The 23,125-nt window shown below is 52.9% G+C and overlaps 2 protein-coding genes across 11 annotated transcripts in view; both read left to right on the top strand.

Annotated features, from left to right (window-relative positions):
• GDPD5 (glycerophosphodiester phosphodiesterase domain containing 5) overlaps nucleotides 1–5,555 on the top strand; it is an 89,921-nt gene extending 84,366 nt beyond the window's left edge. For 8 of the 9 annotated variants that reach the window (XM_082477834.1, XM_082477833.1, XM_082477836.1 and 5 more), the window contains 2 exons: nucleotides 1,682–1,794; nucleotides 4,571–5,555. In XM_082477834.1, coding sequence (XP_082333960.1) covers nucleotides 1,682–1,794; nucleotides 4,571–4,719 — 262 coding nt within the window. In that variant the 3' untranslated portion in view covers nucleotides 4,720–5,555. Of the gene's footprint in view, nucleotides 1–1,681; nucleotides 1,795–3,506; nucleotides 3,562–4,570 lie in introns of all 9 variants that reach the window. The other variant, XM_082477841.1, reaches the window with a different exon arrangement.
• Nucleotides 5,556–5,704: 149 nt separating this feature from the next.
• Nucleotides 5,705–20,468, top strand: KLHL35 (kelch like family member 35). 2 transcript variants are annotated; one of them, XM_082477831.1, is made up of 9 exons: nucleotides 5,705–7,902; nucleotides 8,568–8,704; nucleotides 11,315–12,193; nucleotides 13,292–13,476; nucleotides 13,953–14,071; nucleotides 14,714–14,902; nucleotides 16,328–16,516; nucleotides 17,442–17,626; nucleotides 19,590–20,468. In XM_082477831.1, the coding sequence occupies exons 2-9, from the start codon at nucleotides 8,697–8,699 to the stop codon at nucleotides 19,783–19,785; spliced, it is 1,950 nt and encodes a 649-aa protein (XP_082333957.1). In that variant the 5' UTR covers nucleotides 5,705–7,902; nucleotides 8,568–8,696; the 3' UTR covers nucleotides 19,786–20,468. The 2 variants fall into 2 exon arrangements, with proteins under 2 accessions (XP_082333957.1, XP_082333958.1); XM_082477832.1 differs by lacking the exon at nucleotides 19,590–20,468 and having other exon boundaries at nucleotides 8,568–12,193; nucleotides 17,442–17,830.
• Nucleotides 20,469–23,125: the final 2,657 nt, after the last annotated feature.

The following is a 23,125-nucleotide window of genomic DNA, read 5'->3' on the forward strand; positions in this document are numbered from 1 at the left end:
GCACAGCCTCCCACACTTTCCCCTGGGAAATACCCCCAGTGGTTGAGCTTCCTGTCCTAGATGTACCTCGCTGCAGAGACACGGGCCGGACACTTTCCTCCTGGGCTTAACGTTCATTTCCAAGATGAGACCTTGGTCTTGGAGATGCAGGTTCCCCTTGGTCAGGTGCCTTGGGCCCTCCTAGGTCAGGCACCTTCACTGACCAGCTTCTAGGAGGAGGAACTCTGTGCTCAGACTGTGGGACTGAGCCCAGCAAAGGGCCATTTGCCTGGTCCCTCCACCATCCTCTCAGTCGGCAGATGTCCACATGTGCTGGCTGGTGCTGTGCTGGCCCTTTTTCCCCAGGGTGCTCCACAGACACGCTGGGCCACTCAAGATACAGCCAGGGCGGCATCATCGTCTTCCTGGGGGTCAGGCAAGGCCTGATGGAGGACAGGACCCTGGGGGAGAAGTTCATTTCCCTGTGGGCCTCATTCTTCCATTCATTCACTCAACAATACTTACAGCACCCACCACACAGCAGGCATTGGGGTTGGTGCCAGGCACGCAGCGATAAATAAGAGACCCTACTGCTGTTCTCAAGGATGCGTAGGGTGGCCAGCCCAGCCAGAGGTTGCCTTCCCCTCTGCCTCCTGCTTTCCCCTTGTCTGTCTGCTCTGTTCATCCACCTGTCTGCCTGTCCATCTGTCTGTCCATTTCTGCTGTGCTGATCCCATCTGGAAACAACTGACTTCTCGTGGAGTCTGGGCTCCTTCCACCAACTCCAGCAGGGCGTCGGGCCCTGGGGGGTTGGGTTTTTGTTTCCAAGCTGTTCCCCACTTCCCTGAGTGGGGTTGGGGGTCCGGTGAGTCCTTCTGTCTAGGTTGCAGGAAGAATCTAAGTTCAGAGGCCAGGGATTTGGGTCTAGTTCAGAGGAACTGTAACAGCAAAAACTGTGCCCTGGGCTGGACGAAGGAACCCAAGTCCTCCCGGCTCTGCCTGGTCCCTGCACGCCCTATGCATCCCCACCTCTCAGCCCATTCAGTTTTGCTCCCACCTTGCCCCAGCCATCAAAGGGGTAACGCTCCGGCCTGTCCCTCTCCACCAGGGAATATGCACCCCACTCTTCCAGGGCTGTTGGAACAGAGCAGCAGCAGGCCCCACCCCAGGTCACTCCAGCACCCTTGCCTTGTGACCCCATAAGACAAGCTCCCCGCTGTCTCCCCTCCCCTCCCTGCTTTCCTTCACTTCCTCTCTGGGGTTCCTCACTGGCTTCACTCAGCCTGGTCCTGATGGTGGAGCTGTAGGCGACGTCAGCTGGGACTCCCCTAGATTGGTTTGTACCCCAGGGTGGGTCATCAGTCGTGCCTGCTAAGCCCCCACCCCCAAATTTGTCCAGGTGTATAACTGGGGGCACCTGACACATAACTAACCAACCCCTAACCATCCTCCTGGGCAAGGGGAGCAGATCTAGGGGTCTGGAGGTAAGAGGGCTGGAGAGCCCTGGCTGAGAGTCAGCAGACTCTGATTCAGGCCCCAGCTCTGCCCTACTCTGGGCCTCAGTTTCCCCGTCTGTACAGTCGGACAAGAAGAGTCCTGCTGGTCTCTCAGGCCAAATCCAGAGAGTCTGTGGAAGTGGGCAGGATCCCTTCTCCAAGGAAAGGTGGGGAAGGACCTGATGCCCACGGGGCCATCTCTGCAGGTGGCGCCTGGGTGGCATACGGAGCTACAACCCCGAGCAGATCATGCTGAGTGCCGCGGTGCACCGGACCAGCCGGGACGTCAGCATCATGAAGGAGAAGCTCATCTTTTCAGGTGTGCAGCTCCGCAGACAGGTTGAGTCAGGCTCTGGGCTCTGTCCTCTGCACCTCACACATTTCACACACAGCACATACAGGTAGGGACACGGCACAGACATCAATATACCCACCTAGCTTCACGCTCACACTGGTACAGGGGCACACGTACACATACACACACAGAAATGCACACCCCTCCACATGCATCCGTCAACTCCAGGTCCTGTGGCTTAGTGTCAGCCCCATGGGTAGTGGGCAAGGGTGACACGCAGGGGTGGGGGGAGGGCTGGAGGCCCATCCTGCCATGCTGGTTCATCCACAGACCCCACAAACGCTGATTTCACCCCTGCTTGCTGCCTGTTGACATTCCCAGATTGATGGAGGAGGCAGCTGTATAAACACATACATGGAAAATTAGGTGTCACTGAGCTGTAATACATGGGGGTGCTGAGCCAGAGTGGGGTGCAATGAGGAGAGAGGGGTTCAGAGTTCCCTGGGGCAGTGAGGAAGGTTTTGGGGCCCACTTTGTGAGGAGGTGACGTAGTTGAAATGGGAAGGAAGGGTAGGAGGGTGATGGGTTTGAGGTGAGGGCTGGGCGAGCAGAGGGAAGGAAGGGCATTCAAGGCAGGAACAGCATGTGTTCAGAGGTAGTGAGGGAACACTCCTTGCCGGGCACCAAGAACTAAACATCATTCCACGCGGCTTGAAGGGAGGGCCTCTGGCTGACTCACCCCAAGATGGCACTGGGGAGGCACTTCGGCCTCAAGTGTGTGGTCAGGAGCTTGGGCTTTGTTCTGAAATAAGAGGAAGGTCACAGACAGATTTGTCTTTGTTACAGTAGGGCTACAACAAAGTACCACAAACTGGGTGGCTTAAAGACAGAAATGTATTGTCTCACAGTTCTGAAAGCTAAGAGTCCATCATCGAGGTGTCAGCAGGGCTGTGAGGGAAAGATCTGGTCCTGGCCTCTCCCGTTGCCTTGTAGATGCATCTCTGTGTCCGAAGTTCCCCTCTTTACAAGGACACCAGTCATTCTGGATTAGGGCCCACTCTAATGACCTCATATTAACTAATTACATCTGCAATGACCTTATTTCCAAAGACGGTCACATTCTGAAATGCTGGGGTTAGGACTTCAATATACGAATTTGGAGGGAACACAATTCAATCTCTCTTTTTTTTTCTTTTTTTGTCGGCGCCACAGGGCTTGTGGGATGGGATCTTAGTTCCCTGACCGGGGATCGAACCCGTGCCCCCCTGCAGTGGAAGTGCAGAGTCCTAACCACTGAACTGCCAGGGAATTCCCCACAATTCAGTCTCTAACGAGTGTGGAGGGTGGGTTAGAAGGGGAAGCTGGAGGCAAGGAAACCAATAATTCAGATGGGAATTGTGGGCATGGAAACAGGAGAGGAGAGATTTGAGAGATATTTAGAAGCCGGATGGACCTGGATTCAAATCCCAGCTTATCCCCCGAGCTGTGTGAACAAGAGCATATTACCTAACCTCCCTCACCATCAGACTCCTCCTCTGTAAAATGGGCTAGCTCCCCCTCACAGAGTACTTGTGAGGGTTGGTGCCACGCCTGGCCCAGACGGGTGCTTGGTAAATGCTGCCCGAGTGAACCAGAGCCCAGTGGGGGTTGCTTGTGGGTTTAGTGGGGCCGGCTCCAGCGACTGTGTGAACATCCACTCATCTATTCACTCCTTTGTTTATCCCTTCCTTCAACAGATGCATGCAAGGCCCTGTTTTAGGTGCTGAGGATACACAGGTTCTTGCCTTTGGGGTACTTAATTCCTCCTACCCTCGCTCAAAAACCCTCCTTCTCCTGGGAACCTTCCCTGAGCACCGAAGCTGGGTTGGAGGGCCTCCCCCGGCCTCCCACAGCTCTCTGGCGACACTGGGGAGCTCCTGGAAGGAGGAGCCCATCCAGGGCACCTGGAATCCCCAGGCTCCTGCACTGTGCCTGGCCCAGGGAAGTCAGGAGGGGCGGGTAGCATGAATGGCAGGCAGGAGGCCAGCACTTGGGCCTGTCAGGTCCTGCACCTCCCCAAGCCCCGCCTCTCTGCAGTGCCAAAGGCCATTCATTCATCTAGCACCTTCTCATCACTGGCCCTGAGGAGTCGCCGCAGGCCTCACCCCCTGCCCACTCCTGGTTGAGAGGTCCTCTCCAGGGACCCTCAGCCCCACCAAGGTGCTCTGAGTCCCCTTGGGGTGTGCTTAGCTCCCCTCAGCAGACCTTTTCTAAGCCTCTGCTGTGTGTCCAGGACTGTACCAGCCACTGGGGACACTGATGCCCAGACCTCATCCCTGTCCTTTAAGTACTCCAGCCGATGGGGGCCATAGACGGTGACAATACAGGTGGGGCAGGGGGGAACAGGGTGGTCATGAGGAGGCCCCATCCCAGCCTGGGGGCAAAAACAGAAATGAGAAGAATTTAGCCAGATTTTAAGAAAAGGAAGTGTTATCTGGAGGTCACTCCCAGGAGACAGGCCAATATGTGCAAAGCCCTGAGGAGAGTAAACACATGCGTGCCAAGCTTAAGAGGGTGCAGATAGTTTTCTGTGGCTGGAAGGTGGAGTTCCAGGGAGAGGAGACTGAAGAGCAACCAGAGTGTTTGCAGAGACTGAGAAGGGCCTTGAACGCCAAGCTCGAGAGCACACCTGAAACCCGAGGTTTCATTCCTCCTAGTGTGACCAGGAGTGGCTCCAGGCCACCCCTTCCCACCGCATCTGCCAGCCATCTGTCCCCCCCTCCTTCCTGCACTCACATTCTGCCTCCCTCTGGCCCAACAGAGATCAGCGACGGCATGGAGGTCTCCGATGAGCTCTCTGTATGTTCAGACAACAGTTATGACACATATGCCAACAGCACCACCTCCCCTATGGGCCCCCAAGGGAGCGGCAGCCGCGCCACGACCCTCACAGACCGGAGTGGGCGTTAGCTGAAGACCCGTCTGTCCAGCCTGTACCTCATGTGGAGACAGGGGAAGCCCACAGAGCTGGCAGAAGCGTGCTCTGGGAGCTGGCGCCACAGACTCCTTGTTGGCTCCAGCCCCTTGTCAGCCACGGCCTCTCTTGGAGGGGGCTCCCCTTGCCAGCCTCTCAGATGCCCCTGCGGGCCTGGGGCTCCTTTTTCTGGGAAGTCTGGGGCTCGGGGCTCGGGGCCTGGTCCACTCCCGGAGGCCCTCCCTTGCATCCTGACCTGGAAGCTTTGAAGGGTCACTGGGCCATGCCATGCCCCCTGCGGCAGTGGAGGATGTGGAGCCTGCGTGTGCCCACGTGTGTCTGTCCTCCTGTCTGTGCTGTGAGGAAACCACCTTCTCTGTGGTTCTCCTGCCTCAAGGGCCTGCGCTAGGCCTCTGCCCCAGCACCTCTGCTCTTCCATCAGCCTCAAAGCACAAGGAAGCTTGCTTGGCCCAGGAGCAACGCCTGCTACAGTGGTGGAGACACTCCTCCCCTGCCAGCCTCCTGCTGCCGCTGGCCCTGCCCCGGGAGAGGGTCCGAGCCATATCCCCTAGGAGCAGCTGGAGATGGCAAGAGCAGGCTCGGGGCTGCTGGATCCACACCCAGGAGATGCACAGACTGACATGGCTGCTGGATCCACGCCCAGGAGATGCACAGACTGACATGACCTCAGGTTCCCACGTCAGTGGCCAAGGGCAGGGGCCACCTGGGAAAAGTGTTCAGGCATGGTCAGGGGTGGGTATATGGCCAAGGAGGCCTTCAGCGGAGGGAGCCTGAGGGGCCTTGGCCAAGATGATTAAAGCTGCCATCTTGACACGTGTCATCTCTGAATTGTCAGTGGGAGGGTGGGGACAGAGCTTGCTGGGTTTGGATTCGGGTCCCATGACTGAGGAAGAACCATTCTCAGAAATGAATGGGAGAGCGGCAGGGTGGTGGAGCCCCTCCCCTGCATCACATGGCACTGGGGCTTCCTTAACAGCACTGGGCTTGGGGGCAAGTGTCCTCATACTGTGGTGGAGGAGACAGTCTTGGAGAGGTAAAGTGACCATCCAGAGCCACACAGCTTAGAACTGGCAGAGCCAGAATCCCACTCAGGCTCTGTGTGCCTTCCGTAACCAGCCGGGAATGGTAAGGCAGATGGGGAGGACTCCCTGGTCCGACGTAGGACTGGGCAGTGGGACGAGCAGGTCCCTTCGGGGCCACATGGAGGCTTTCTGAGATCCCTGGCCTATGGAAGGACAGGCCCTCAGCCAGGAGATGCCTCTCCCCCATGGCGGAGGTTCAGCTTTGAAGAGGCCCATTCCCATTCCTGGCACAGTGGGGCACCTGGGCTGAAAGCCAAAATACAGCCCCTGGGACCACAGATGCCCCTGTCTTTCAGTCCTTGGACCTCTGCCCTCTGCCCTCCATGAGAAGGGGTCTGTAAATCCCATCTTTGTCATAAAAGTCTGCATGGTCTTGGGTGTGTCCTAGGGGAAAGGAGGGGGCTGAACCCCAGTTTCATCCTACATTAAATAAACATGGTGCTTCCTGGGAGCCAAGGGATGTGTCTCTTCTCCAAACAGGGGCCTTCTGGATAGAGTTCTTGGGGTCTGGAGCCTTCATGGAGGAAAGGAAAAGAAACCCCTCCTAATGCTGGAACCCAGACTGGGCCCCCCACATTAACCTCTAGGACTGCCCCTCTGGGAACTATCAAGGGACTCGCCCTCCTTTCCCCCTTTCAAACACTTGCCAAGTGCTCCCTTCCTGGGGCAGAGGTCAGCTCCCGGCTCTCCCTGGGCATGAGGAAATGTATGTGAAACCTGACTGTCTGGGTCAGCAGTGGGGCACGCTGCCCTACCCAAATGCCCCAGTAACCTCCTCTCCAGTGTCTGGCAGGCCTGCCCAGGAAAACAGAACCAATCTTTCATGCTAGCCCCTCCCTGTTCAGTCAGTGCCCCCGGGTCCACTGGCTGCATGTCCCGGGCTCCTGGCCACACTTGGGCAACTTGAGTCATCCTAGAGTCTTTCAGAAGCAGGGAGAAGGGGCTGGGAGTTCTGAGTGGAGCAGCCTGTCAGCATCCCACGCTCACCAGGGCCCTACACTGCACCCCTCCAGTCCCCAGTGCAGAGGCAGTCCAGCGGTCTCCCCTCACCCCAAACAATGGAAGGAGGATGGAGGCCATCCCCCAGCTAGGCCGATAGCTGAGCCCTTCACCCTCAGCTGAGCCCACAGCCTGTGGTCAACCCTGGCTCCTGTCCCTTGACCTGAGGGGTTACTGAGAAGGCCACCTTCCCAATGCCCTCCTCGTGACCTCTCCCTGTCTACTGAGGACAGCCTGACTGCCCTTAACAGGGAAACCGGAGACAGGGCCTCTCCCTTACTGCCATCTCTACAGACCTACTCCTTGCTTCCTCCCTAGGACCTTAGCGGGTGAGGCCTCTCCAGGCTGAGGGCCCTCCCTGAAGCCTCAGCCCCTCTGTTCCAGGTATTTAGGTGCCCAAATCTCTCACATCCTTTAACATACAGCAATATATACAATCCATTTTTAGGGGGAAGCAGGATACACCATTCCCTGGAACAGTCCCCAGAACAGACCCTCCCCCAGGCCTCAGGACACATGCTTGGCCGTCATCACAGTGACCCCTCCCATCACGACTTTTCCACAAACTCGGCCTGCCTAAGCCTTGCCGGGGGCAGGGACAGGGCGGTTCCTACAGGATCCCAGCCTCACCGACTCCACAGGGCAGATGGCTTTCACTTACAAATCCCTCTTGAGTTCACAGCACCTCAGTAAGATAGGCAGAGCAGGAACCATGACTAGACTATTGCTCCTGCCAAGATGAAGAGCTGGGGCTAAGGGGTGGTTAGTGATCTGCCTGGAGCGGCACAGAATCCCGGCAATGCCAGTACCAGCTCCCAGGTGCCCTGTGCCCATCCGGGCTCTCATCAAGGCAACCTCCTCCCAAACTGCTGCTCTCTTCCGTGAAAGCAAATTTCCTCATCTGCCCCACAGACACCAGGCCCTATGGCCCTTCGCAGAGGCAGCAAATGAACAGACACCAGCCTATGGCGCTGCCTCCCTCTGGCTCCAGGCCAGCCCAGAGCTGCCTCGTTCTCTCCCCACCCCCACCAGGCTGGCCCAGTACCACCACGCCCACTTCACTGTGCCCCCTCCAAGGTGGGTACATTGTCGAGTGAAAACCACCTCAACCATACCATACCACAGACCCAGGACCACACGCTGTCCACACACACAGTCCACAAGACACAGCCCCCTGTTGTGCGCAGACAGACCCCTGTCACACACAGAAATGATCATATAGAGATGCTGACACAAAGACAGGGACACACAATGCATATAACCAGATACACAAAGTCGCACAATGACATGTCTGCTGTCAAGCACGTACACAGATACAGCACAGAGTCACAAAGAGGCAGGAGGGATACCTAGACCTCCAAGCTGTGCAGTTACATTCTTAGTCACACCTACAGCTACTCAATCACACCCACCCCAATGCCAAAGTCACCACGTCCCCATGCACTCCCACACTCACATACAGGTACCCTGGAATGCCTGCATGCACACACACACACCCTCACATCCATGTATCACTCAGGGGCACAACCAGCACCAGGTCACCCCCAATCCAGCCACACGGATCCCAGAGTTGCTCACACAGTCAATCCCACGCCTACTCCCGGGTCCTCCCTTCTCCCCCTCCCAGGGCTGATCCAAGAGTAGAACAAAAGCCCTGTGTCCCCTCCTCCCCTTCCCCCTGAACTCTCCTCTCCCCCTCCCCCCCCCCCCCGCCAGCGTCCATCCCCTTTGTCCTCCTGCAGTTGAGCCTGAGCGGGAGTCCAGGCAGAGCGGCAGGGACATTGCGCCCAGGCTGCCAGGGGTGCAGGGCGGCAGGACAAACAGGAGTGGTCAGTGCAGGAGCAGCCACTGCAGAGAGCCTGGGAGAGGTCATGGCCAGGTAAGTGCCAGGTACCTCTGGGGACTTAGGATGCAGGACTCTCCTGGCTGTGTCATGTCTACAAGTCTGAGTGTGTGTTTGTGGGTGTAGGTGTGACTGTGAAAAAGAAACAGGGTGGCATGTCAACTTCTAGGGGCTGGGTACCTCAGTCTGTGTCAGCACCCTCGGCCTGAGGTGCCTAGACTCTTAGCTGGGATAAGAGAAAACTAGATCAAGCCCTGCCTGGGAATCCCTACCTTTCATGTTCCAATGGGGTGTCCTTCGGCCCCCAGACTGGAAATCCCTAGGGTGGAAACTGGGTCTGATGTCCCAGTGTGTCCACAGTGCCCAGTGCAGTAGACAGCAGGAGAATGAATGAAAAAGTACTGGCGCACTTCCCAGGAGGGGACTCCCTCCCTCTCCCCTGGCAGCCCCTTGTGCCGGGACATCTCTGCAGAGAGAAGTCCCACCTGACGCTGATGAGACCTGCCCTCTTGGATCTCAGCTCAGAGTGGGCTGCCTTCTCAGCCAGTGGAAAATAGAATGAAGGCAGCATGCTCCCATGACCCCTATCAACTCCTTCCAGTGGTCCTGCGCTGCTCCTTGGGATACACCCCAACCTTGGCAAGTGAGGCTGAGCCGCTAGGCATGCAGAGTCTACAGCCAGGTGGGTTCAGGGCCCAGCCCCTCTACTTGGGCAAAGTAGTTAACTTCCTGGGACCCTGCCCATCAGGGAGCTCATTTCCTTTGATGCTAAGACAGGGGACCCACCACCCTGGATGGCCCAGGCATTAACAGTGAGAGCCAGACTGACTACTGGGCAAGATCTGACCTCCAGGGCAAAGCAGTCTCAGGGGAGGCAGAGCAGCTGGGATCAGGAGAATGGAGGGAGAAGCAAGGAGCAGAGAGCAAAGGTCTGCTGCCCTAGAGTAAGTTGCTACATAAAGGTGTGTGCGCTCCTTGTCCCTGGAAGTATGCAAGCAGAAGCTATATGTTCATAATGGCCAAACCATAACCAATCCGTCACAGCCCTTCAGGCTATAGAATGCTTTCACAAACACCCCTCCTTTGATCCTCACAGCAACCTCTGAAGGGCAGGTTCCATCAATGTGATTGTTTCCTCATGACAAACTTAGAAAAGAAGAGGGGAAGGAGTCTAAAGAAACTCTTCAGGTTTGTGAGGATCAAATGAAATTATGTACATAAAAGCAACTAACACATGGGGTGTGTTCCCTTCCTCTTGGGTAAAAACACGTTAAGGAAACATTTGTTGAGTTTGTACTGTATACCTAGCACTTTTCATACATTCCATTTAACAGTCACCAAGTCACAACAACCATGTGAGAAAGGCATTATGACGGCATTTTTAGATGAGGAACCTGAAGGGGAGTAACTTGAGCAGGTCACACGGCGAGTCAGTGGCAGAGGCAAGATTAGCACCCGGATCAGTCCTTAGAGCCAGCTCTTTCCACTCCCCCACGGGGCTTCCTTGAGAACAGAAAACTTACAAAAAAGGTCAACTTCCCTCTCAGCCTGGGCTCTAACCTCATGTCCTCTTTCCCTCTGGGCCTCTGCACAGGCTGTTCTCTCAGCTGGAGACTTCCTCCCTCCACTCCCTTCCCTTCACCTGGCTAATTCTACTTATCATTCTCAGTCTCCACTCAGGGATGCCTTCCCTGACTCCCTTCCAACTGGGTTCAGTGCCCCTTCTGAGCTCCCCTAATGCTCTGTACTTCCCCATGGGACCCTGCCACACTGTGAGCTCCAGGAAGGCAGGGACTGTATCTTGTTCATTGACTGGCACAGAAAAGGCTCTCAATAAATAGTAACTTAATGTATTCACTCGACCTTGAACAGGCACTAACTGAGCACCTACTATGGGCCAGATCCTGTACTCTTGGGGAGGGGCAGATATTAAATAGAATAATCAGGGTGTGGTCAATAGGGATCACCTGCCAGAGATCCCAAGGAGAGTGGACGGGGTGAGGAGATGGGGGTAGAGTTATACGCCCCCCCGCACATACTGGATCTCTGTGGGGTCGACTGAATTCCTTGACCAAAGGCTACAGCTCCTGTCAGAGGGCCCTCCTTATACGGATATTTTGTGCAGGTTCCAATAACCTCCCAGCCCTCCGCCTTTAGACCTTGGGGAGGTAACGTCTCCCTGCTGTTGGTAGCCATGTGGCACTGCTCTATCCTTTGTGGGAGTCCCAAAACAGTCTATGCTTTTGTAAATCCTTCCTTTATTAGAATCTTCTTAAATTACCCCATCTGAGAGCATGCCATCTGTCTTCTGCCAATACTGATAGGAAAAAGCTTAGCACGTTTGAAGAACAGAAAGAGCAGTATGGCTGATTGCGTAAGTGGAGGAGGAGGTGGTACAGCTAAGACAGGGTCTAGACCTTCAGGTAGGCAGGGACTAGCTCATTGAGGCCATTAGGAATCTCGACGGGTGGATGGAAGGAAGAGTGGTTGCATGAATGAAAGCACACTAGTTAAGATAATGCGCGCCTGCCTGACTAAACCAGTGAACCAACGGCAGGAATGGTGGGTGAGAGGCCTCCTGCCCTCTAACCGGGCCCCATCCAGGTGGATTTGCCGACGACGCGGTCTGTGTTCTCTGCCCGGCAGGATGCTGGAGGGCCCGGTGCCGGAGGAGCCGGAGCGGGATTGGGGCTCCGAGGCGCCGTGCGCGGGGTCCTGCCACGCACAGCGCATCCTGCAGACCCTGAATGCGTATCGGCGGAGCAGCACCCTCACCGACGTGGTGCTGCGTGCCGGTGGCCGCGACTTCCCATGCCACCGCGCCGCGCTCAGCGCGGGCAGCACCTACTTCCGCAGCCTGTTCGCGGCTGGGCAGCCAGAGCGTGGCCTGGCCATGGTGCCCGTGGTACCCGAGGCGCCGGGCCCGGCCGGGACAGCGGTGGCGACGGCGCTGGCCGTGGTGCTCGACTATCTGTACGGAGCGGGCGTGCGGCTGCGCGCGGAGGACGAGGCGGCTGCGGTGCTGGCGCTGGCCGAGCGGCTGGGCGTGGCGGGCTTGCGCGAGGCCTGCGCGCGTTTCCTCGAGGGTCGCCTGCGCGCCGCTAACAGCCTGGCGCTGCGTCGCGTGGCCGCTGCCTTCTCCCTCGCCTCTCTGGCCGAGCGTTGCGGCCGCGTGCTGCGCCAGGCCTTCGCCGAGGTGGCGCGCCACGCCGACTTCTTGGAGCTGACGCCCGACGAGGTGGCAGCGCTTCTGGCCGACCCAGCGCTGGGCGTGGCGCACGAGGAGGCCGTGTTCGAAGCGGCCATGCGCTGGGTGCGTCACGACCCGCCAGCCCGCCGCGGACAGCTGCGGCGCTTGCTGGAGCACGTGCGCCTGCCCTTGCTGGCGCCCGCCTATTTCCTGGAGAAGGTAGAGGCTGACGAGTTGTTGCAGGCCTGCGGCGAGTGCCGCCCGCTGCTGCTAGAGGCCCGTGCCTGCTTCATCCTGGGCCGCGAGACCGGCACACTGCGGGCCCGGCCACGGAGGTACGCCCCGCCCCCTCCCTCCCAGCCGCCCCTTGCCCCCTGCCCTGCATTATTTCCTACGTTATTCCCCTGTTCAACCGCTCGCTCAGCCCTCCATCATCCTTTAATCCTATCACTTGATCATGCCTCTTGAATGAGATTCAGTCATACATTCAACAGACATTTCATAGGCTTGGTGCTGGGTCCTTAAAGAGTTCACAGTCCAGTGGGGGAAATGCAGGGATCTCACATCTCGTGCACATTCTGCCTCAGTGCGGATTCAGGAGTGATTTGGAAACACCCTTTACCCTCAGGGAGCGCAGTCTAGTAAGGGGTATAAATAGGCAGGGCTTGGGGGAAAAAAAGAAAGAGGCTTATTCCCACCCCTGGAACACCAGACCAGAAGACTTGGGGTGGAGTAGTCAAGACGGTCTGTCACCCTCACAGGAGTAAGGGACAGACTCTGTCTGACTCATCACTTCATCTCCAGCAGTAAGCTCAGGACCTGGTACAAGATGTTCAATATTTGTCAAAGGAATTAGGTAGGAATTGGCTAAAGGGTTTGGAAATTCTGGTGGGGCCAGAAGTCTGAGGGGTCAGTGGGAGGGGAGAATGCTTTGCTGAAAGGGTGTGTAGCCTGGTTCAGTGGAGTCAGTGATTAGGGGATGAGTTTAGGAGGTGGTTATAGGAGGAGGGACACAGCCAAATTAGTCCACGATGGAGGTCAGAAAAGGGTGAAGAGAATGAGTTAGTGGCACACCAACTTGGGCTTGAATTCCAGCTCTCTCTCTTACAGCTACATGACTTTTGCAAGCCTAAGTCAGGATTAAACAAGGTGGTTTTTCTAGGTAAGGGTAAGGACTCTGTAAAGATTTTTTTCCCGTAACTTAGAGGTCAGTAGAATGGGGTAAGGAGCAGTGTCCCTCTTCCCCTCAATAGCCAGAGGGGAGGCTGAAAGTGGCAGAGTCCAGCATGCGGAGGGTGGGGCAGAAGCGCGCGGAGGGTGGGGCAGAAGCGCACGGAAGGGCAGCAGGACCATATAGTGTAGTCCATGAGCGGGTGAAAGAGGGCTGAAACACGTGTGTGGGTTAACCGGCATTGGGTTTGTCCCCACGCCAGATTCATGGACCTAGCTGAAGTGATTGTGGTCATCGGCGGTTGCGATCGCAAGGGGCTCCTGAAGCTGCCGTTCGCCAACGCCTACCATCCAGACAGCCGGCGCTGGACCCCACTGCCCGGCATGCCCGGCTTCGCGCGCTCAGAGTTCGCGACCTGCACTCTCCGCAATGACATCTACGTCTCTGGTGAGGGCGGAGCCATAGCCGGAGTCCCACAGGATTGGTTCATCACTTCCCGTGCACCGCCCTCTGTTCTTCCCTCCAACCAGGCTATAGGAGCAGATCGGTCCTGATAACCTACAGTTACTGGCTGAGGTGGTACTGCAGAGCCAATCACTGGTGTGACTCCATCCTTGCAACGTTGACTTCAACTCAGATTAGTATTGATCACTTCTCTTTAACTAGCCTACCATGTGCTATGCATTATGCTAAGCAGTTTACATTAGTTATTTAATTCCCATTACAACTCAATTTTACAGGGAAATTAAGAATTTCCCCTGTTGTCTTGACAATGGCAAAGATCGGTTTGATACCAATGGACGGTGCCCTCCCTGAGATTCGAGCCCTAAAGACTCAGAGAATAAAACACAGTCCCTGCTCCCCTGGAGTGCCCTGGGGATAGCAAGAGGGCCTGGGAACAACAGCTGCTTCTCTCTCCCTAGGAGGCCACATCAACAGCCGTGATGTGTGGATGTTTAGCTCCCATCTGCACACCTGGATCAAGGTGGCCTCGCTGCACAAGGGCAGGTGGAGGCACAAGATGGCGGTCGTGCAGGGGCAGGTAGGGACACCCGGCAGCTGCTGCCTTGGGCTCAAGGTAGAGATCTATGGACTGCCTGGGGGAAGGCCCTTTACAATCCGCTCTCTGTAAGAAGGGATCTGAGGCCCCCAAAAGAAAAAGGACTTGCCCAAAGTTGCATAATGATGCTAATGCTAACAATGATAGTAATTATTGTAATAGTACAGCCTAGTAGTCAGGTGGTCAAGGGTGTGCACTCTGGGGCCAAAGAGCCTCGGTTTGAATCTTGACTCTGCCACTTAAGACCAAAAAGAAAGGAAAAAAAAATCTGCCAATTATCTTTGCAAGCTACATCCCTAATTCAGAAATGCAAATAAAAGTGCTTCTTAGGATCACTTAAGTAAGGTGGTAAACCTTTAAGAAATTAGTAGGTATTTTTATTAAGCATCAACTTGGTGCCAGTTATTTTACACATCTAATCTGTATTCAGCACCCATCCTACAAACCAGTATCATCCCGTTAGTACAGGAAAATCTGCTAAGGGAGGTTCAGTAATGGGAAGTCAGGACGCAGAGCAAGGAGCTGGGATGCGCCCCTGGTGGGATAGTTTCTCCACACACAGCCAGAGGCTGTGGGGCCGAAACGCAGACAGCCCTGACTCTTGCGACCCCCTCTCATCCACAGCTGTTTGTGGTGGGCGGCTTCGACGGCCTGCAGCGCCTGTGCAGCGTGGAGCGCTATGACCCCTTCTCCAACACCTGGGCTGCTGCGGCCCCGCTCCCAGAGGCAGTGAGCTCAGCTGCCGTGGCACCCTGCGCCGGCCGGCTCTACGTGATGGGAGGCGCCGGGCGGGACGGCGTCAGCACCAACAAGGTGGGCCGGGAGAGGGCGGTGGAGGCCTGCTGTGTGCCTGGCGCAGAGCTGGGTCTTTCATGTCCTCGTCCAGGCACTGAGGAGTCATCCCCATGTTTCAGGCAAGGAAATGAATTCAGAGAGATGACCCAAAGGTCACACAGTAGGTCTGGACCTGAATGTTTGGGCTGGTGCCATATTGGTTTCATAGATTTTAAAAATTAAGTGAGGGCAAGGGTGCGACTAGTTAAAATGCTTTTCCTCCATTCCAAAATACAATACACTTGGGACTTCCCTGGCAGTCCAGTGGTTGACTCTGCACTTCCACTGCAGGGGGCATGGATTCAATCCCTGGTCGGGGAACTAAGATCCCACACGCCACGTGGTGTGCCCGAAAAAAAAAAAAACAAAACACTCATTATTGAAAATTTAGAAAACAGAGAAATAGAAAAAAAAATCATCCATAATCTCACCACCTAAGGATAACTACTACCATTAATATTTGGTGCATTGCCCTCTAGGCTTCATCTGAGTTGACTTTTGCTTTTGTTTTAGTTTTAGTAAAATTTTGTATTCTGCTTTTTCTTGTTCTAAGCATAAGCACTTTCTACATGCTTAGAAACTCTTCACAGCCATCATTTCAATGTCTGTGTAACAGTCAATGGAGTGGATGAATCACAGTCTACCAAATTTTCTATTGTACACTTAGGCTTTCTGTGAATAAAAACTGATCTTCGTTGTGGCAGCTCCCTCCCCACCCTGATGGCCTCACAGGCATGTGATCCTGAGATCTGACTCTTCCCCAAACTAGGATCTCTCACCCTCCTTATTCCCGCTCCACTCCCAGCACACCTTCCTGGGCTGGCTGGGGGAATGCCCTTTAGCACCTTCTTGTGCAGCACTGACGTGAATAGGCCATTCTGGGGGTTTCCAAGGAAACAACTGAGGAAATAGGGAGTAAGGTGAGCAGGCAATTACAGGTATGAACCCTCAGAAATTGTAAAAGGCGTCATAAACACCTGTGGGCCTAGGAGGCCTGTGGACAGCTATAGAAGTGGGGGCTGTGAGACACCCCAGCTGGAATCTGGGCATGACCTCAGCACACCAGGGAGGAAGAGGGTTGACAGTATATGCAGCCAGGAATGCATCTCCATGGGGGCTCTGAGAACCCTCTACAGCACTAATGCAGACGGTATCTCCACCTCCTGGGATACAGACCTCTTCCTGGACCTTGAAAGATGAGGAGGCTTTTGACAACGGGAGTCCAGGGGGAGGAGCTGGAATGTGGAACCAGACTGAGCACACGTGAGGGGAGACACGCAAGCTCAGGCCTGGTGGACATAGGCAAATGTGTTGAATGAGTTCCCCCGACCGGGAGAGATGGGAGGTGTGGGCAGCAGGGCAGTTGAGGGGTAAGGCTTCACCTCTGCCACTCGTTCCTCTCAGGTGCAGTGCTTTGACCCCAAGGAGGACCGGTGGAGCCTGCGGTCACCAGCGCCCTTCTCGCAGCGGTGTCTCGAGGCTGTCTCCCTGGAGGACACCATCTATGTGGTTGGGGGCCTCATGAGCAAAATCTTCACCTACAACCCTGGCATGGATGTCTGGGGGGAGGCAGCTGTCCTCCCCAGCCCTGTGGTAAGTGGAGGGTCCTGGGCACAGCCCTGGCACTGGTTCCATTTAGGAGAGTAAGAACCCACTTCTAAGGATCAGGTTCTCAGAGGTAGTGAGTCCTGTGTCTGACTCCATGCTAGGCTAAAATTACGTAGTTCTCTAGCTTTGTCCCATAATGATAATCAGCCTTGGGCTTCAAAGATAAGGAGACTGGCCTTAGAGAGGTTGAGGCCACCAGTAAAGCCATGTAAGGCAGAACCTGGAACCCCAGTCCCAAGTGCTGTAGCTTTGGATGGGGGGCTTGGTCTCAGTGACCCTGCAGTCTCTCCTGATCTGTAGGCTACCAGGTGGTAGCTTACTGTTGGAGGAGAGGGGAGAATGGAGAGGGGACTTGGTAAGTTTCCCTTGCCCCAGTGATATCAGAGAAGGGAGGTCTAGGCCCTGGACGCTCCACCCCTGCATTCCTTGCCTCCCCACACTGTTCTGTTCCCTCTCCAAAGAGACTATATAGGGGTATGGATAGATTGGTGATCCCTGCCAGTTCTGGCCTCCGGTGATTCTAAGAGCCTGAGATTTCTGGCTTCTCTGACTCTGGTGGTACTTATTATTGGAGTGCTTACTATATTTCAGGCACTATGTAAAATGCTTTACATGCTTAATCTCATTAACTGTTAAAGGAACCTTATGAAGAAGGTACTATTATTCTTCTTACTTTGCAGATGAGGAAACTGAGGCCAGAGAGGTGAAGTGACTTGTCAAAGACCATTCATTTAGTAAGGGTCAAGCCAGAGCTTGAAGTCAGGTCCACCCAATTCTTACCTCTCTACCTTCCAGACTGCCTACTCATATTCTGTGGGTCAAGGTTTTGTTGTCTGGCCTGGCCAGCTAGGGACAGAGGGAGCTCCAGGCTGGACCCTATAGCTAATTGTCTTTCTGTCTGTCCACCCAGGAGAGCTGTGGCGTGACTGTGTGTGATGGGAAAGTCCACATCCTTGGCGGGCGGGACGATCATGGGGAAAGCACCGACAGGATCTTCACCTTTGACCCCAGCAGTGGGCAGGTGGAGGCCCAGCCATCCCTGCAGCGCTGCACCAGCTCCCATGGCTGCGTCACCATCGTCCAGAGCCTGGGCAGGTGACTCATACTTGAACCAGGAGGTGGGGAGGGGAGGGAGAACTCAGGTTCACCACTGCTCCCCTCATGGCACCTCGGTGTAAACAGCCTCTTAACTTATTGCCCCTTTTCTTGTAGAAATAAAACCTCCTTCAAAGGTTGGGTCTGTGTTCCAGCTCAAGCCTCCTTTGCCTGGAGAAGTAATGCCCAATATCTGCTCCCTGCTTTGACTCTTTACAAATCACCTTCATATGTTACCTCGTTTACCTTCATAATAGCAGCGTGGACATTTTAAAAAATTATGAAATATTTCATGCATAAAAAGAAACATTTTATACAGTTTAAGAATTATAATAAAATAAATATCTGTGTTCCCACGACCTAGCTTAAGAAATAGATCACTAGCTTAAGAAATGCCTTTGTAGGCCCCTCTATTTCCAAACCCATCCCTTCCCACATTCCTCCCAGGAATTGTCACTATTCTTACATTTCAGATTATCGGCACTTAAAAAAAAAAACTTTTAGTGAGCTAGTTACTAATATCTGTATTTTACAGAGAAGCAACTGATTTTAAAAGATAAGGAGACTCACCCAAGGCCACATACTTAGTAAGAGGCAGAATCTATGACTCATAGATTTCATGAAGCTTTAGAATCTATGAGACACTTCTGGTCAGGATGGTTCTTCCTTTCTAAACCACCCTCTCCAATTCAAACACCTAGCAATGATAGATAAAATTAAAAGCCAGACAACTGAGGCATAGGCTTATAAGTAAGCAAACATGTCTGAGGACCAGAAACAGAATTGTAAAACATAAGGCAGAAACTCAAGCTTCTAAATTCAGATTCTGGGATAAAGGCTTTAAAACCAGGATGACAAACCAGGATCACTGCTAGAAGCCTGGGCCAAGGTGGGGCTCCCCTTCTCATGAAAGAAGCTGAAACAAAACAGAACAGTTGTAGAACCCTGAGCAGCCTCGGGGGTCAAGACTCGCAGTAAACTGGAGGCCCAGGGTAGTGGGCACCAGAGCCACAGGCCTCTAAGACACCAATGAGCCCAGCTCTGCACCTGGATGTGCGAGATCCCCAACATCAACATGGGGTACAAGCTCCTGATGCCATTATAAGCACCTGAGTTGGTCTGGGGCTCAAGGGCAGCAACATAAAACTGCTGGGTCGGGAGGGGTGAACTCAGTAGAAAGAGAGGGAACAAAGGACTGATGCCACAGATTCTGTGAATCAAGCCCCAGCGGTTCAGATTCTGTGCCTGTATTTCTGAGGCCCAGGGGAGCTAGCCAGGCCCCATCTGGGGCTCCCCTTATTTGCACTCAGATTGCCTTTTGAAGAGCTGTCATCTGCTCCTCCATCTCCCCCAGCACAGGGCCAGCCCTATGCCCCTCGCCATCTTCCAAAGCCCCAGGGCCCTGTCTGCGGGATCTCTCCAGCTGGGGCTGACCCATCACAGAGCAGCATAAAGGCCCGGGTCCCAGCTGAGCTCCTACCCTCCGATTATCCCGGATTAGGGAGCCTGTGACCATCTGGACACAGCTGATAATGGCAGAGGGGGAGGGGAGTGGGGTAGAGGCCCAGCCTCAGAGCCTTCCTGCTCCCACCCCATGCATAACACCCAGGACAAAGCAAAGGTGCTGTACTGCTTGCTTACCCAGGCGAAAGCTGGAGTGGAAAGGGTAGGGGCAAATCCAGGGCAAGCTCTCCCCGGAGACATGGGCATCTTACCCAGGCTCAGCACTTCTGTGTAGCCAGACAGATTGCCCAGTTTCCCCCATGATGGCCATTTGTGCCCCAGTGCTTGCTCATGCAAGTGCCGATGCCCTTTCCTGCTCTGTCTGCCTGGGCAGACCTGACACCCTCCACCCAAGAGCTGACCACTCCCTCCTTGTACCCCTTATCAGCCCTTCTTCCATCACCTGACATATGGCCAGGCCTTTGTGTGACATCTCTGGTCTCTCCGGACACACCCATAGGATGCCTCTTGAGGCAGGAAAGGTGTCACCTTCATCTCTGGGTCCTCCAGTACCTGGAAGAAACGCTTCCACTGAATATCTTAAATCAAGGTTTCCTGGATTTCTATCTCATAATACCTGTGAGGTAGGTACTACTGCTCCCCTCCCCCCCTCCCAGCTCCGATTACAAATGAGTAAACAGACTCAAGAGTCGTGAAGTGACCTGCTAACTAAGGTCACAGGGCTGGTGAGTGGTGGCAGAGCCAGGATTCCAACTCGGGTCCAGCTATCTCCAAAGTCTGCTTCCTCCATGCAGCCTCTGCTAATCTGAGAAAATGGTGTGGGGCACAGCAAAGCAGTTGTTTATAAGTAGGAGATACATCATTTCCACGTGGGAAATTCCAGCCGGACAGGATACTGTCCCTGACCTTCTGGGCTTCCGACTTGATGAGAGACATGGTGCTTGTCCCTGGTGAGTGAGGCTCACAGGAACACAAGCAAAAGGTGAGAGCCACGTGTCCTAATTTCCAGGACTACTGGTTAGGCCGAGACCACATATAGAGGATCCCCCGGCTCCTAGTCCACTGCTCTCTGGCCCCCCAGGCTGCCTGCTGAATGTGAACTGTTACCATTCAGTTCGGAGGGAAGCCAGACAAGTCCATGACCCCTGAGCCACACATGGGTTTGCCATCTTCTCCCCGGCTGAGAACAGAGACAACTCTTGGTATGCAATCAGAAAGCGATGAACCCAAATTTAATTTTTGAGTTTCTTTTTTGAGTAGATCTATTTGTAAAGATTGGTATTTTACAACTGTAACTCTTTCTTAGTCGGCTTTCAAAGAACAAGGAGAACTTTACTTCTTACATAATAGAATAAAACTTTCTATTTTGTAATCACTATATGGACTTGGATTCTTTTATAAACCTGAAACATATCCATGCTGTATACGCTACCCACCCATTAGTATAGGAAAAAACATAGTATATGTAGAGTTCCCTACTATCTGCGGTTTTAGGCATCCCCTGAGGTCTTGGAACATATCCGCTGCAAATAAGGGGGGACTACTGTATTCAATTAAGTTGTTCAAGAGGAAAGATTTCATCACCCAATTCTTTGTGACAAAAACCTGGACTATCCCGGTTTGCTCAAAGATAATGTGACAGTATGTATCTTTTATGATGCCTATGCCCCCAAATTTACTTGGTAGTTTGTTACAGTTCATAGAGACAAGCTGAAGGCAGTTGTACATAAAGATGAGTGGAGAGAAACAGATGCTGTAGAAATTTTAAAAATTCATTGGATTGGTCATTTGAATTGACCTTTATAAATCTAAAAGTGAAAATGTTTTAAAATTATGAAGCAAAGAAAATGGCTATCCTCTCTTCAACAAAATTATAAGCAACCAAAATTTTTTAAGGCACTGCGTGTTGACAATCCAAGTGTAAAACAAAACAAAACCAAAAAAGCCCCAGAAGCTAGAGCTTATTAGAGATGTATTTGAAATCTGGAATCAGCAGCTAAAAGATGAATACCTTCACTTCATGGCAGTTGATAAGCATTTCACTGCCTTCAAGTAACATTGCTCATTTGGGGTATATATCCTTCTAGACAATGAAAATGTGAAGTTGTTTGCTGTTATAACTCATATATGTATGTGTATATATACACATACATATATATGTATATATGACAGCTCTATTGAGATACAATTCACATACCATAAAATTCACCCATTTGAAGTTTACAATCCAATGTTTTTAGTATATTGTTATGCTGTTAATACTTGCTAAATTTTTAATATTTTTGGATACTTGTTAAAATTTATAATAAAATTGACTTTCACTATCCCCTTATTCTTACTTAAAGTGACTTAAAATATAAAAGGGGGCTGTTTATGGGCCCAGGTGGTAAATAGTGATGGCTGTTTTTTTTGGTATATTAAGGGTAAAATCGGTGAGTGAAAGATCCATTTCCTCTGGTCCCCCTCCTGATGGGAAAGCAGCCCCCCACAGCACCTATGCTCTCCCTTCCCCTCCGTCTGTAAAGCAAACACATTATTAAAGGTTATGGGAGCCCCACCCTCTCTCTAGGCAGTTTTGGACTTTAACGGCTCCAGCCTCTCTGGCTCACCACACGAAGGGCTGTCGGGCTGTCGGGCGCAAGCTCGTCATGCGGGCAGTCAGGGGCTTGCCAGTGAGGGCCGGTGAGCCCATTATAGCTGTCCTAACCAGAGGGCAAGGGCCCGGCTGCCCCTGGCCGGCTGAACTATTAGTGCAATACAGGACTGGGCAGCGGAGGTGTGGTTTCATTTGAACTTCAGAGCTACAGGTCTCCATCTTTTTTGTTGTCGTAGAAACAAGAGTTTGGGATCAGATAAGTTGTTGCCAGTCTAGGACCTAATGTTACTTGTTCTCAAATGAGAAGTGGTAATCTCTCTAAGACAGTCTAAGTACAGTTGACCCTTGAACAATGTGGGTTTCAACTACACCGGTCCACTTATACGCGGATTTTTCTCAATAGTAAATACTATAGTACTACACTACCCGGGGTTAGTTGAATCCACAGATGCTGAACAGCAGATATGGAGGAACCGCATATACAGAGTTGACTGTTAAGTTAGGGTCTGCACCCCTGATGCCCCCATTGTTAAGGGTCAAACTGTATTTTCCAAAGCCTAAGATGTATTGCATGGGTTAATCAACACTGCTATAAAATGAAGTTAGTAATGGAATCTGCCCATAACAGGGATGTTGGGAAGATTAAATGAGACATCCACAGCAGGCTCAGGGCATGTAACAATAATCTCCTCACCATGGTCATGCTGCTTATCAAGTTATAAATAAATGTAGCTTTGATTAGTAACAAATAGGGAAAAGGCTTAATAGCCATTTCATAAAATAATGTCAAGATCTCATGTCTCTTAGGGAGAAAATAGTAAGAAAAACTATCTTTTGAGACAGAAAATGTTGACTATCAATGATACCTAAATGTTTTCTTGGTCTGATGTTGACAGGCCTTACTGACATACAACAGCTTCATTTATACGGAGCCACACTGGAGCTCAGAAACAATCACTAAATGAAACACGGCACAAAAAAAGGCCATGTAAAATGGGGCTAGTGATACCTGCCCAGCTATGCCCACTTCCCTGTAGAAGCAGAAAGCATGGCCCCTGTGGTCAGGGCCCTTACAGTTAGGATGGGGAGAATCCATTACCATGAAGTTAGCTATTAATGATTTCCAAGAGGATAGATATGCTAAGTAGGTAGTAATAACAGCTAGCATTTACTGAGCACTTGCTATGAGCCAGGCACTGCTAAGAACATGCAGATGAACAGAGGCACAGGTATGTAACTGATGTGCCCATGCTTGTACTGCTAAAAGTTGTGGATCTAGTTTTGAATCCAGACAGACTGACCTGAAGGCCTGGGCTTGTAACTTGTCTCCAGATGATATAAATGACAAATAGTAGGGAAACATACTGATATTTAGATCTCCTTTAACTCCCATAACAGCCCTGTGAGATAACTGAGGATCAGAAAAGTCCAAAGTCATC

Source organism: Balaenoptera physalus, assembly GCF_965194825.1.
Source record: "Balaenoptera physalus genome assembly, chromosome: 10".
Classification (NCBI taxonomy): domain Eukaryota; kingdom Metazoa; phylum Chordata; class Mammalia; order Artiodactyla; family Balaenopteridae; genus Balaenoptera; species Balaenoptera physalus.